Source organism: Nematolebias whitei, chromosome 15 (assembly GCF_014905685.2).
Source record: "Nematolebias whitei isolate Nwh7 chromosome 15, NemWhi1, whole genome shotgun sequence".
NCBI classification, from domain to species: Eukaryota; Metazoa; Chordata; class Actinopteri; order Cyprinodontiformes; family Rivulidae; genus Nematolebias; species Nematolebias whitei.
Genome location: NC_056512.1, coordinates 21,498,296 through 21,512,337, shown reverse-complemented (window position 1 = coordinate 21,512,337; position 14,042 = coordinate 21,498,296). Strand labels below are relative to the sequence as shown.

At 44.2% G+C, this 14,042-nt stretch overlaps 2 protein-coding genes across 2 annotated transcripts in view; one reads left to right on the top strand and one right to left on the bottom strand.

Annotated features, from left to right (window-relative positions):
• The window catches only part of ep300b (E1A binding protein p300 b), a 47,726-nt gene extending 46,113 nt beyond the window's left edge, over positions 1-1,613 (top strand). Inside the window, exon 31 of the mRNA XM_037688873.1 lies at positions 109-1,613. Within this exon, the coding sequence (XP_037544801.1) occupies positions 109-1,108 (1,000 nt within the window). The 3' untranslated portion in view covers positions 1,109-1,613. The remainder of the gene's footprint in view (positions 1-108) is intronic.
• A 3,263-nt stretch (positions 1,614-4,876) lies between these two features.
• cbx7a (chromobox homolog 7a) lies at positions 4,877-9,325 on the bottom strand. The gene is made up of 6 exons (XM_037688872.1): positions 9,036-9,325; positions 8,308-8,351; positions 8,154-8,219; positions 8,000-8,066; positions 6,392-6,695; positions 4,877-6,305 (listed from the first exon to the last, which is right to left on the bottom strand). Exons 1-6 carry the CDS (start codon positions 9,102-9,104, stop codon positions 5,851-5,853), a joined length of 1,005 nt encoding a protein of 334 aa, XP_037544800.1. The 5' UTR covers positions 9,105-9,325; the 3' UTR covers positions 4,877-5,850.
• Positions 9,326-14,042: the final 4,717 nt, after the last annotated feature.

Sequence of the window (14,042 nt, the reverse complement as noted above, 5' to 3'; positions counted from 1 at the left end):
ACAACAACAGCAGCAACTACAACAACAGCAGCAGCAGCTTCAACAGCAGCAGCAGCTTCAACAGCAGCAGCAGCTACAACAGCAGCAGCTACAACAGCAGCAGCAGAGACCAATGCTTGGTGGTTTGCAGCAGCAGCTACAGCAGCAGCTACAGCAGCAGCAGCTACAGCAGCAGGGTGTAGGACGTGGAATGCAAGGCCAGGGGCCACAGTTCAGAGAGTTACTCATGAGGCGACAGCTGCAGCAGCCTCAGATGGGAGCAAGTCACGGCCAGTTTCAGCAGCCGCAGCCTCCACAAGGGCAGGGGTTCATGGGTCAGCCTCCTACTATGGGACAGGGTCCTCCTGGAGGTCCACCTCTGGGCCCACAGCAGCCTGGGGGCCCCCCAGGTCAGCAAGGGCCAGGTTACCCAGGGTCTGTTGCCCAGCAGCAAGCCACAGCTGCTCTGCAGCAGAGGCTCCAGCATCAACTGCAGATGCAGCAGAATAACATGGCTGCCCTTCCAGGGAGTGATGCAGGACCTGGTGGAGGGGGTGCAGGTGGTCCCCAACCACCTCAGGGCCCTCAACCCCCCCAGAGTGGACCCACCCCTCCGTCCACTCAGGCTCTCTTCCAACAAACTCTGCCGCAGAGGTTGCTCCAGCAGCAGCACCTGGGCCCAGGTGGGTCTCCGGCCCAGCACAGCAATCCCATGAGCCCCCAGCAACCGCAGCAGGTGGCACAGTCCCCCCACCCTCACATGCAGGGCCAGGTGTTACCCACGTCACTCGTGCGATCCCCACAACCGTCCCCTCGACCTCAGTCGCAGCCGCCACACTCCAGCCCATCGCCGCGCATGCAGCCTCAGCCCTCGCCACATCACATCTCCCCCCAGATGCAGACAGGCTCGCCCCACCCCACCCACCTGAATCAGCACCACCCAGGAATGATGGTCCCTCCGCAGCAGCCGTCAGCGAGCCAGCAGCAGAACACTATGGAGCAGTTTGGGTCGGATCAGAATGCCATGCTGTCTCAACTGAGCGGCATGGCCGGACTTCACGGGCCGGGGGGCAACAGCCAGGACCCCCTGGGCCAGAACCTCCCCCACAACTCTTTAGACCACATGTAGGACTTCTTGTGGAGCAGAGCTCAGTGAATTTCTGCACAAACTGCACTCACCCAGGACAGTGTTATTATTTCTTAGCATTTTTATTTTTATCATTGTTAAAATGTTATTTAACGTTTTTCAATAAAGTTGCATTGAACTGAACTTCCTATGGGAGATGAACAATAAATCAAGCAGTCGTGAAATGATTTAGAATAAAATAATTGTAACTTATTGCTGTTAATATATTATATATTTTTTGCCAACTGAGGACAAACAAAGTGTGTGTGTGTGTGGGGGGGGGGTTCTTTAGCAGCTCTTTCTATTTCTCGCAGAAGAAAGGTAATTATTTAGGGGAGGGAAATGAAAGTACTTGCCTTTTTTTAATATTTTTTTTATTATTCCTAAAAGTAGTCGAGACTTAAAAATAAATGAATGCAACGAACTTTGAACATATTTTTGTTTGCATCATTTGCTCGGTCTGTTTCTGTTTTTGCAGAGTGATGTGAATTATCAGTATAAATCCAAACGTGACGCAAATTTTCCATTTTTTTGTTTTATTTATTCTGTTCCTTAAGGGGACCGGGGGTTGGGGGATGTTCCGATTCCTATAGAAGTCTATTTTTATTATTGACTTGTTAAGGTTTGGGGTTAGTCGACACGTTGGTCCGTCTCCATGTCAGTGTTGCGGCGGTCGAGGCGCCGCTCCATGTTTGAGATGTTCAGCGAACAAATTCTGTTGGACGTGGGTCCTGCTCGCCAACTTTCACGCCCCGCCCTTCGAATGTGCGTGCACTCCTTCCCTTTTTTTTTTTTTTTTTTTTGAGACACTTGCTTATGGGGCTGTGGAGGCTCCAGGAGGGGGGTGCATACCTTTGTGCCTGTAACATTTTCTGTATGTGGGCTCCCTTTTAGTGTTTTTATAATTTTGCTGTTTAGAATAAACAGGACGATGATCCAAATGAACTGTGTTGCACAGAAATGAGGCGAAAGACGGAACGTGAGCGCTCTGCCTCTTTCTTCCTCGCCACCTTTGCTGCTTCTTCCTTTTTGGACTTTGTATCCTCTGTTGGGGGCACGGGGATGGATTGGACATGAACTTTTGTCGTTACTTTTCTGCTCAGAACTTTGGGAATTAATTTAATATTTTTTACTGGACAAAAGAAACAAACTGTGGACTCGGTTACAGTTTTTCTTTTATAATAAAATGCAAATTACCAATAGTGTCGCCTCGTGAAGTCTGCATCGTATTTGTCTAGAAGCCCGTCTGATATGACTCGTCTCCAGATTGGCTGCTCTGATTAATGTAGATTAAAAGCAGGTGTTATCACCATGGCAACCAAACCTGCTCCAGAGCAGGTAAAGGTTAAATCTAAACACATGGTTCAACTGTCTGACTGGCCAATAAGGGGTGCCATTTGTAAAGTTACAGTCAAAAATTAATATTTTGGTTTATAGCCTCTCATAAGAGAAAAATTTTTTTTTTTTCAAAGTCATATTTTCACCATGTCATTCATGCATTTATAAATGTCATGGTTCCAAATTAAATATTTAATTTACAAGCTAAATATTTAGCTTAGACCTAAATATTTAACTTGCAATTTAAGCCCATGTGACGTAACATTTGGGGCAGATGGGTTCGGCTTTTATTTTGATAGTCCACTTCTGCTTTTTGGCATGTAATTTGCATATTGACTAAATATTTAACTTGCTAGTTAAATATTTAGTTAGCAAATTAAATATTTAGTTTAGGAATTTAATGTTTAATTTAGAAATAAAATGTTTAGTTTGGAAATTATTTCGGTCTAGCTAAATGTTTAACTTGGAACTTAAATGTTTAGTTTGGAAATTAAATATTTAGCTTGGTAATTAAATATTTAATTTACACCTAAATGTTTAGTTTACTAACTAAATATTTAACTTGCAAGTTAAATATTTAATTTGTAAACTAAATAGTTTACTAACTAAATATTTAACTTGCAAGTTAAGTAGTTTGTAAACTAAATATTTAGCTTGCAAATTAAATATTTAGTTTAAAACTTTTATAAATGTATGAACATGGTGAAAGTAAGACTTTGAACAAAAAACAATTTTTTTCTTATGAAAGGCTATATAAACCAAAAATACTGCTGTTAATTTTTGACTGTTTAACTTTACAAACATTTTCCCATAGGCCAAATAAAAACTGTCTTTGCAACCAAATGGTTATACAGAGCGATAAATGTCGCAGGTCAGCCGACTCTGTTTCAGCGTCTCAGTTAAAATCAAACTAATGAATGAAAGGTGCCTTTACATTAAATCTTATTTAATAAAGTGCAAAAAGATTTAGAACGCCTAAATGTCTGAACATCCTGTAAGAAGCAATTAGCTGCCAGCCTTGCCGTCATGCAGTTCCTGCTCCAGTTGCACTTTTAAATGTTTTTCTCACATTTAACAAACACATTGAAATACATTTGTTGTGAGCTGCTGCTTTTCCAGCTGTGCTCTTCACCTACAGCATGATTCATATCTGGACTTTAAATTTGTTGCCATGTCTCTCTCAGCAGCATCACTCCCTCTAGTGGTGGTACTTGGTAGTGTCAAATGGATTTACAGCTGATTTATTGAGCAAAACGTGGTCCGCACGTTCACTATGAAGGGAAAACATTCAGACAAAGCTCAGAGGTTGAACATGTAGATAAAACTTAACATGTCTGACAGCTTTTTTCTCTTTGCTGAGAATTTAACAACTGAAGTGTCTTTTAGGAGTCACCAATACTGTACGTGCTCAATGTCAGCATAATGATTATTTTATTTTCTTGAAAGTCACAAAGTTCACATACATGTTCTTAGCATTCAGTAGCATTTTGATTTGTAAAACTGAACCGGGTCAAACGTTTTGGGTTTCCTAACAGAAGTTTCTCACAGTAGTTGCTGAAAATGTGTCCCATTCCTCTAGACAGAACTGATGGAGCTGGATCAGTTTGTAGGCCGCCTTGCTCACGCCTGCTCAGCTCTGGCCATATTGACTTTGTCCGCGAGCGTTCTTGTAACTAATTTGTCAGAACGTTCAGGAATATCCATTTTATTTGTGTTCAAGCGTTAACGTCCTGGCTGGTGTCTGAGACACTGCCTCAGTACTTCCACCTGTTCTTTCTTCTTGAAGCAATCTGGATTGCACCAGTCCCGTTCAGTAAAACACGGCCGATGCACGATGCTTCCACCACCGTGCTTTGCAGTTGGGACGGTGTTTTTGGGCTTGCAAGCTTCACCCTTTTTCCTCCAAACAGCCGTTTTAATCATCTTACAGAACGTGGCTCTAAAATGACAAGTTCGACCTTGTGTTTGCAAACTGGAATCTTTGTTGCCTTCAGAGTAATGGCTGCTTCCTCGGAGTGTCCCTTCAGCCCAAAGTGGGACTTGTTTCACTGTAGAGGACACTCGTTTAGGTTTGAAGAGATAAAGGCGGCGCCTACAGGATGAACCAGCGTTGTGGTGTTTTCCTGAGATCTTTGCTCGTTTCTTCCCACGATGCCACACAAAGAAGCAGTTTGAGGTGTCCAATTAACTCGTTAACTAGCCTATCAACAGCTTCCAAGCCATGACATCATCTGGACTTTCCTAAATTATTATTATTATTTTTTTTTAAAAGGGACAATTTTAGTGCAGTTGTGATGAAGAAATATGAAATCCTAATGGACTTAAAACATAAAAGTTTTCATCTAATACGATGAGAGATGTCACTGTATGTAAACATCTTGCCTACTAGCAGGCGTTCCGAGGTCGTGCGCGTTCCAGATAAACCAGAGCACGTTTTTGTTTCAGTACACATTTATTGAAAATGCAGTCAAATTTCATTTTTCTTGATAAAAGACATGATTGACAATCCATCTTTGTTGGAGAGAAGTTCATGAGGACACATTAAGTTAGTTTATGCAAGTGACATGCAATAAATAATAGCTCACTACAGTTTGATCTGAAGTACATCTGAACGATACGAACACTGCAAAAACAATCAAATTAAAAAAAGGCAGCAGCGATGCAAACTTGACATCTTCTCTCTGATATACACAAAAGCTACTGAAAAGAGTAGACTATCAATCGGTAATACAAAAATAGAACCAGGAAGCGTTTCATACTTAAAGGACAGACGGACGGCAAACAAAACGGCGCGCTTCTATTTATTTATTTTTTCCTGGATCCATCCACTTTGAAATGCAGAACTTCCTCTGAGCGCGAGGCGTTCAGCCGCAGTCTTTGTTCCATTTCCTTTTGTTACAGAAATAAACCGCAGGAGGGGTCTTTGTGTGGCACAGTCTGACGGGGCATGCGGTAAGCGAGAGCCACGTTTTACAAAAAAACAGACAGTAAGAAAATGGAGCGGCTGAAACGGGGCCCCTCTGACGAGCACAGATCTGAGACCTGCGTGCTGCTGGAAAGCACTGAGGACGAGTGGAACAATAGCTGCATCCAAGGATTTACGTGGATTAATCGTCTCGCGCTCGGTGAACCTGGAGGTCCACGCAACTACAACCTGCGCCGAGATCCGATCCATCAACTCGGCTCCAGAGTAACCCGAGCACCTGGAGACGCGTCGGACTTTCCCATCAGTAAATGAGCCACGATAATAAAATCCCCACTCACTTCAAGCCTGTAGTCTCTTCTGAACTCAGCAGGAAGTGATTGTAGTTTTGTAAACAAGTGGAAGGATCTCACACACGCGCGACTATTTGTTTAAAATGAGTGGCGAGTCGAATTATGGTGGTCTCCATCTGTGGGGCTCCTTCTCAGCAGGTCTTGAAGAAGCCTTCGGCCCCCCTGGCTTCTGTGAACGTCACCGTCAGAGAGTTGACCGTCACGTTCGTCACGATCACCGTCCCGGGACGCTCCGCTTCGGCGGGGAGGATTGACATCGCTACGGCAACGCCCCGATTGTCAGCTCGCTCCCTCTGCGGCTCGACGCTGGAGCAGACGTTGCTGCTCCCCTGGACCCTCATTATGACTGAAGTCGTGTTGCTCCTCTCGCGGGGGCTGCCCCCCCACCTCGCCTCTTTCTCACATTCCTCCCCCGGTGTGTCCTCACACACAGACGTGCTGTCCTTGGACTGCTCGGGCTTTCGACTGGTTTCAGACGGGGCTCCGTCTGGGCTGTCGGTCCACGCCTCGGTTTGTTGGTCCACCCTCTCCTCCACGTGCAGGTCCTGCCGCTCCAGGAGGGGGGGCGAGCTGCACTCTGAATGACCTGGAGGAGACGCCAGACACCTTTCAGGTCACTTCCTAAACTTGAAGCGCTTCATTCTGAAAGCTGTGCCGGCTTTACAAACCTACCCCAGCAACTGTCTTCACATCTCTCCTCTGCGGCGCTTTCACACTCCGGCTTGTCCTCCTCACTGGTGCCCCCCCAGTCCTTCTGCACAGAGTCCACGTTCTGCTGCTCCTGCTGAAGGATCTGTTTGTTGGAAGTGCGTCTCAGTCCCGCTTTGGTCAGCCTGAACCGGTTCCTCCTCCTGGACGGGCGGCGGATCGCCTGTTCGACGTCCGTGCTCATGGACCTGGTGAGGGAGAGCCGCAGGCGAGGCGGGGGCTTCTCCTCATCCTTGTGGGCGCTGCGGAGGTCCATGGAGAAGATGTTCTGAGGGAAAAACGGGTCGGAAAGTGAATGAAAACTGGAAAACATCTCAAGGAAACTGAACGCACCCCATCCCACCGACTGATTATGGATTCAGGCGCAGAAACTCGTCTTTAAAACTACGTTAGTTTAGAACATCTGGTTCAACGTTAGCAACTCCTTCCATTAATCGGAGACGTCAAGTTGTTTTGAAAAGGTGGAGAAACGCAGCACGTCTTCGGTTCAGGGATGAAACCTGCTTTTCTGCTCCCTCCACAAAGTTCTGCTCCTCTAAAGGAACCAGTGAGGCGACTGGGGGGCACTCACCTCGCCCATTTATAAAAATGCTTAAAAAAAAAGTTTTATCACATTTGGACCACGACAGCATTTTTCATTCTCATCTCATTCGTAAAAATGTTTGTGGTCTTTAATTAAATCCATTTTTTGTCCGTTTAGTTTACCAAGACATGCTCGACACGTCAAATAGCCTACAGTTTTCAGATCGATAATAATGACATCATGGTGACATCACTGAGAACCAAACAAAACAAAAACAACTGGCTGTTTCTGAGTTTAGCCATTTCCAAAGGTGTTTGCAGCTGAATCCTGTGGGCGGAGCCTAACTGAAAGGATAACAAGTCCCGTCCAGTTCCAACCAGTCCCACCAACTTATGACTGGTTGATAAACTGGGCTCAACATAAACAGGCTGAAAAAAAAAAAAAAAAAAAAAAAAAAGTATATAATTTAAGACTTTCAAACTGAATGACATCATTATGCTGTCTAGATTAAAACAAAACAGTTTGTGGGATTATCTGGACTAATTAAACGTAAACATCTGTGTGCATCAAAGACATGTTTTAATCCCCAGAGCTTTCACGAACTGGGACTTCATCAAGTTCTGGTCCGACATGAAATGTGTACCACAAGGCTCACCCAAAAAGTACAAGTTAAAGTGTAACAATGATAAAATCATTATTTTAACATTTACTATTAAAGCAATGCAGCATCTAAAAAAACTAATAAATTAATAACTCCATGTGATACTTTAGGATTAAAATTGACATTTTTCCGGACTGCAGGCATTTTATTTACTTTTTAATGTTTTCTTAGGTCACACACTAATTTGCTTGTATCATAATACTTTTACCTCTGGACCTTTTTGTACTTTTACAGTAAGTTTCAATAAATTAAAGTTTTATTTTGTGAGTTGCTAAGAGTGACCCGTAACATTCGTCAACACTTTCTATATGAATAAACAAAAGCTAACAGCAGCCAGTGTTAGTGAAGGAAGGTGCAAAGAAGGAAAGTTAAAAACTTGTTTTTTTACCCGCAGGACGAGCTTCCTGGGCCGGAGACCTTTCTTGCGATAGGCCAAAGATCTGACCTTCTCCTGACTGCAGAACAGCAAACAAGAGCGAAACGTGAGTAAGAAAAGAACCCAACAGGAAACTTATGCAAACAGGACTTTCACTATTACTCACTTCTCTTCGTAAGCCAGGACCAGGAGCGGGTCCAGAATGTTGTCTTCTGGTTCCCAAGTGCTGTACCTGGCAACACAAACACATCCAGAAGTTATCTTTCTCTCCAGACCTGGATGGCATCATGCTGCAGTGGTGACATCACATGGTGACTCACTCTGGGGGCCATCCCTGCCACTTCAGTAGATACTCCACATGACCCTGAGGACACAAAGAGGTTCACATCAGAACCCAGAAACCAGTCCTGCAAACTCCAGCTGCTGCTGGAACACAAAAACACGCGCACGGTCCCTTTAAATCCACGGAGGAGGCTCGTGGAGGTTTTTTTTTTCCTACTCTTCCAAACAGCATTTCTCCTGTGCGGTGACGTCAGCGACAGCGTGGGGCTGCGTGGCCTCTAAACACAGCAGCTCGCGACGCACGAGGGCACTTTCCAGAACATTACACCGGCGGATGGGCGGGGCCACGGGAGCACGTAAACAAGTAGATGTTGCGCAACGCTCGGGTCCAGAAACTGTTATCCCGGGGCTGCGGCGGCGGAAGAACATCATGAACTTTATCACAATCTCCGTTAATTTTACTTTGAACCCCGAGCACGCGCACCTGTAGCTCGTTCCAGCTATAAGCCCACAGTGACATCACGCACCAGCTGCTCGCGCAACTCCAAAGTGCGCAGCAGCTCTTTCCATGTTTTAGCAGAACTGCGTAGGCTGCTCGGAGCCGCGGCTGCGGAGCCCCCGTCCCGCTCAGGATGCGCCTCGGGCGGACAAAGTGTGCGGAACTTTAACGCAGTTCGGTGGTTCGGTTGACACGCACGCAGCGGCGGTGCTGGCGGGACGGAGTTCCTGAAGTTGAATGAAGTGCTCCAGGAGTGATGCGTCTCACCTTTCTCACTCTCTTCTTCGTTATCGACTCCACCGCGAACACCTGGTCCCCTATCGATGAGAGCTCCATCGCCTCGCGCTGCCTCGCTCCTTCCACGCAGGAAGGATTCCTCCGCTTGCGCCTCCTCACCGTGCGGAGAACAAACGAGTACAAATAAATAAACGAGCTGCTCCACAAATGGACGTCTGTAGAAAGTGCGCGGAGCTCTGGGTATTTTCCGCGCAGCGACAACTCCAGCCGCTCTCCTCCTCCTGCCTCACTTTTTTGAATCTGCGACACACCGACGCTGCCTGCTGGACAGCGCGCGGCTTTAACGCGGGCGCGCCCCCCTTTCGGTTACGTAGGGAGCCAAGCCCCCAATGCGCGTTCCCGCGGAGACGAGCGCGCGCTCAGATTCAGAGGTTAATGGGTTTGTCCGGGTAAAATGTTTACTGTGATGTGTTCGTGGTTCGTAAACTTTACATTATAGTTTTACTATTTAAAGTACGTTTTGTTTACTACTTGGGGACGCATTTACACTGTAAAATAGTGTTTTTAGCATGTTATTCTGGGTCAAAATAAGCCTATCAGTTAAAAACTTTGTGTTTACAAATAAATGTTTTTAATTACAAACTCAGGTCTAACTGAATTAAGTATGCTGACTTTATCTTGAAGGTCATTAATAACATGTTTGTTTCATCTCTGGTTCTTGCCTCTATTTTTCCTCATTTTTATTATTATTTTTTTTTGTAAATGTTGAACCAGTTTAACCTCAACCACCACGTAGTTAATTTAATTTTTAAGCAATAAAAAGAGGTGCATAATTTGATTAGTTGGGTATTGTATATATATATCTGTTCCACTGTTTATTCAACAAGCTTTTTTAATTAGATTGATTGATTTTTATTTGTTAAATGTTTTTTTTTTTTACAGGAAAAGTGGTAATATTTTAATTACTGTAATTTCCAGACTATTGAACGCACCCGAATATAAGTCGCAGCCACTAATTTAAAAATAATAGTAATAATTTTGTACTTATAGGCCACGCTTGTCTAAACGCTGCGGGTGTCCATGTTGTAACATGATATTTACACTGAAAGTTTTTTTTAAATACTTTAAATACATACCGGTAATATACTCAAATATGTACAGTAAATATTTTTCCTGAACAGTGCCTGTAACATGGCTGTTAAAAAAAAAACCACAGTAGCCTACCAGGAAGTCACTGATCACTATCATTACATTAATGCACGATTCACATATCAAGTGGTTGCAAATACTTTGTTGTGCAGAACGGGGAGGGGAGGAGAGAATGGGGAGAGGAAGAACCCCTCCTCGTTTCAGTGGTCCACTGTGATCTGTTTGCGATGTAATTTCATTGGTCAGATATATTTTTACCTTTATATATACAGGGAGTCTCACTGAGTCAGGACCCACCACCAAAGAGAGATTTGTGTTGGGCAGCTATGTGAGCGCCCAGGTGTGACCAAGTCAGCCTCCCCACCATCAGACATCTACACCTCCAGATGCAGGAAGAGGGCCACCTGCATCATGAAGGACCCCACTCACCCAGCACACACACTTTTTGCCCCGCTCCCCTCAGGAAGGAGGTTGAGGAGCATTAAGTGTAGAACCACTAGACTGAGGAACAGCTTCTACCCTGAGGCTGTTAGACTCATGAATAGCTAATCAGGATAATCACTGTGAAAAATCACATCATGCTGCTGCTGATCTGTTTCATGTTGCTGCTGATCTGTTTCATGTTGCTGTGTTCATTCGTGCCCATCTGCTCACACAGACTCATGTTCGTGCTGCTGTTTGACGTATTGTTTTTATACTACTAGTGCTTATATATTTAGTTGATGTTTTTCTTAGGTCATATCTTAGATCTTGTTACTGTTTTTTTTTCTTTTACATTTTATTGTTGGATGTAACTGGGACCCTGTGTGCATAATTTCGTTCCACCACATGTACCACATGGGGTGCGGCTGACAAATAAAGTACCTTGAACCTTGAAATGTTTTGGCAGCATGAAGCTTGTTAGCCCATCAAAAAAAAAAAAAAAATCATAAATTAGCTGCAGCATTGTGCCGCTGTCTTCAAAGTGTGTGAAAAAAGTAGCAGCTTATAGTCCGGAAATTACGGTACTGCCTTTAAAGGTGCTGAAATATGTTTTTTAACAGCCAAACGTCTGCAAAGAGAAGCTTCTTTTTGCTTCATACAGACAATAAAGTGAAACTAATACAGCTAATGTCTAATTTAATCAGTTTGTCCCACTAAATTAATCTTTTAAAACACTGACAGAACATTTTAGGCTGATCCTGTCTTAATAGAACAACTTTTCCAGACTGATTTAATGACTGGTGTAAAACCGTGCACTTGCTGAACTTGTCAGTGAAGCAGTGGGAGCTCATGTATTTTTATGTAACAGAAGTAAAGATCAAAATCTGCAATGGAAATGAAAGCCTTGCTGCACGTCTTCAGTGGAAGTGCCCACCCCTCCAAGTGTGTTTGATCCAAATATAAAACCAAACAACTCCAAACTGCCCAAAAGTCTCAGATTTACGAAGAGGCGGAGAGAAGAGCTGGAAATCAGGCCGAGCAGATGGAAGAGTGTTGGGTTTTTACCGGAATCGTGAACTCTTTTCTAGAACTTTCCACCTGATCTCTTACCTGCCTTGCCCTCAGGTGGGAGCAGCGTATTAAAGGTGGGGTTTCTGTTGTGGGACAAATGCTCAGAGACAGACTACGTCACATCAGAGCTTCTGTGGGATCACAGTTCACGGTGAGATCCTCAGGTCTTCGCACAGAGTCCATGTCCACGACCCACGATCCCTCGGCACCTGGAAAACCTGCATCACTCACAGGCGATGGGTGTCATGGTAACCGTTTCTACGGTAACCGATGAAAAGCTGGACGATGACTCGGCAGGAAGAGCTCTGAGTTTATTTAAACAGACTCTGGGATCGTTTCCTCTCTTTTTAAAACCGTCGTTCACCATCGCATGGCAGTAAAATCTTTTTATAACATTTTCTTCTTTTGGTAAATGCTTCCTCCAGCAGTAAATGCTAGATTGTATCACTGTCTGGTGAACTTTTCCCATGCCTCGTTCTCTTCTGGAAGATGCTTTTAATGATTCTTCCCCGCCTGGGGAACATTTGATTTTATAATCTAAACCAAGTGTAATCCAAGTTAAACCTGATGATGTCACTATTGTTATTTTGACAACATTCATAAGAAGATGCTTGTTTAGGTTGATGTGCATTCACAGGGTTAGTGGCACTACGAAACAAACTGAGTCTTAAAGGGACTGTTCAAATCATTTGAAGTGGGATTCTATGGAAAGTTTATAAACAAACAATATCTCACCTGTTGTAGATTATTTTTTTTAACAACCTGTTTGGATAAATGGAGTTTAAATTAGACCAGACAAATGAACTAACAGCTTCTCTGAGTGAGGCCAAGACCAAAGAGAATCGCAGTGTTTGGAACAGCTAACAAAAAAATTAGCTTTGTTAAACCACTAGACTAGATTAAAAAATTAGCTTAAGCTAAGCGCTAAGGGGACTATCACTGAGCCTGCATCACACGTTTTCGTCTCCTTTCAGTTAAAGACAGGTGGGACTGACACAAACCTTCTTCTTCTGCTTCTTCTTCTTGGTAAAGGTGGCTGGCAAAACAACAATTTGGTGCTTTACTGCCACTAACTGGTACGAAAAGTGGACTGAAATTGTGCTAACAAAACCTTTATATTCTGACACAAAGTTGATGATGTCAGTTTGATTCTACTGGTTTGATTTGAAGGTGGGTGTTGTCATTTGTGGCAGCTCGGCCAAGCCAAGGCAGAATTATAGCCCTGTTTAACACAGGTAGACACACAAATTCTAAAGATGCTACACACACACAAGGTGCATGACGAACACGTGCAGTGCTGAATGTGTGAGGGGATAGTTGTTGTTTTTGTAGATAAAAAGAAGTTTTACACTTGTGAATTTTGTTAGCAGGCGTAAAGTTAGCCTAATCTAATTTGGTCCATTAAAGCCCCTTTTCCATAGCCCCTCTTCAGCCCTGTTCGACTTGGTTCGGTACGGTTTTGAGCCCTTTTCCACAATCACTTTTTCATGGAAACTTCACCTTTTTTGGTCCTTTCTTCTCAAGGGGACCAAGCGGGCCGAACGGGCACCAAAATGTGACGTCAGAACACTGTCGGTCACTAAATGGTCAGGGGGAGGAGTCATTAGAGGGGTTTGAGAATTTTTCACAACACTCGATCCGCCATTTGCAATTATTGGTGTTCGAACTCGGAGCAGCGGCTGGATCTATTTTTCAAAACAATAATGACAACACTATGGTCTAATGCTGAAGTGCAGGAGATTGTTGCGCTTGGTGGCCGACGACAAAATTCAGAGCGAGCTAGATGGAGCTCCGCCGGTCTCCCTGGCCCTCTCCACCGGAGCTTCGGAGCCCACTCAGGCCATCATCTCCCCGGCTCTGAGCTCCGCTGGTCACCATGGGAGATCCTCAGTGCTGCCACCTCAGGGCTCGGGCTCTGGATCACGGCTTTGCGTGCTCTGCGGGCTCCGCTAGTCACCACGGAGGATCGTACGATCTGCTGACTCGCAGAAGGCCTGTGCCCGGACCCCGGCATTGCATAATCATGAAGGCCAAACCCCAATCCTGGCAGACGGGTGGACCAGGACAGGTCTGGGGCAAAGGATGGAAACAATTTTTAAAAACATTTTATGTATAAAAAAATCTTTTTTTTTTTTTTTACCAGTGAAGATTAAAAAATAAATAAATGGTGCCGGCTTTATCGTGATCCTGTTTTCACGTTAATGACTTAAATAATCTGTTAAAGTTAACTCTGCTGAAAAATCATAAAAAGACACAAAATTATTGGATCTCTCAGGAATATTTCCCTCAAACATGTTTAAAGCAGAGCTGCTGCCTTTAGTTCAACTTTATTCTAATCCACAGATGTACAAATCACAAATCAAGAATTAAACTTTAAAGCAAATCTAAAAAAAA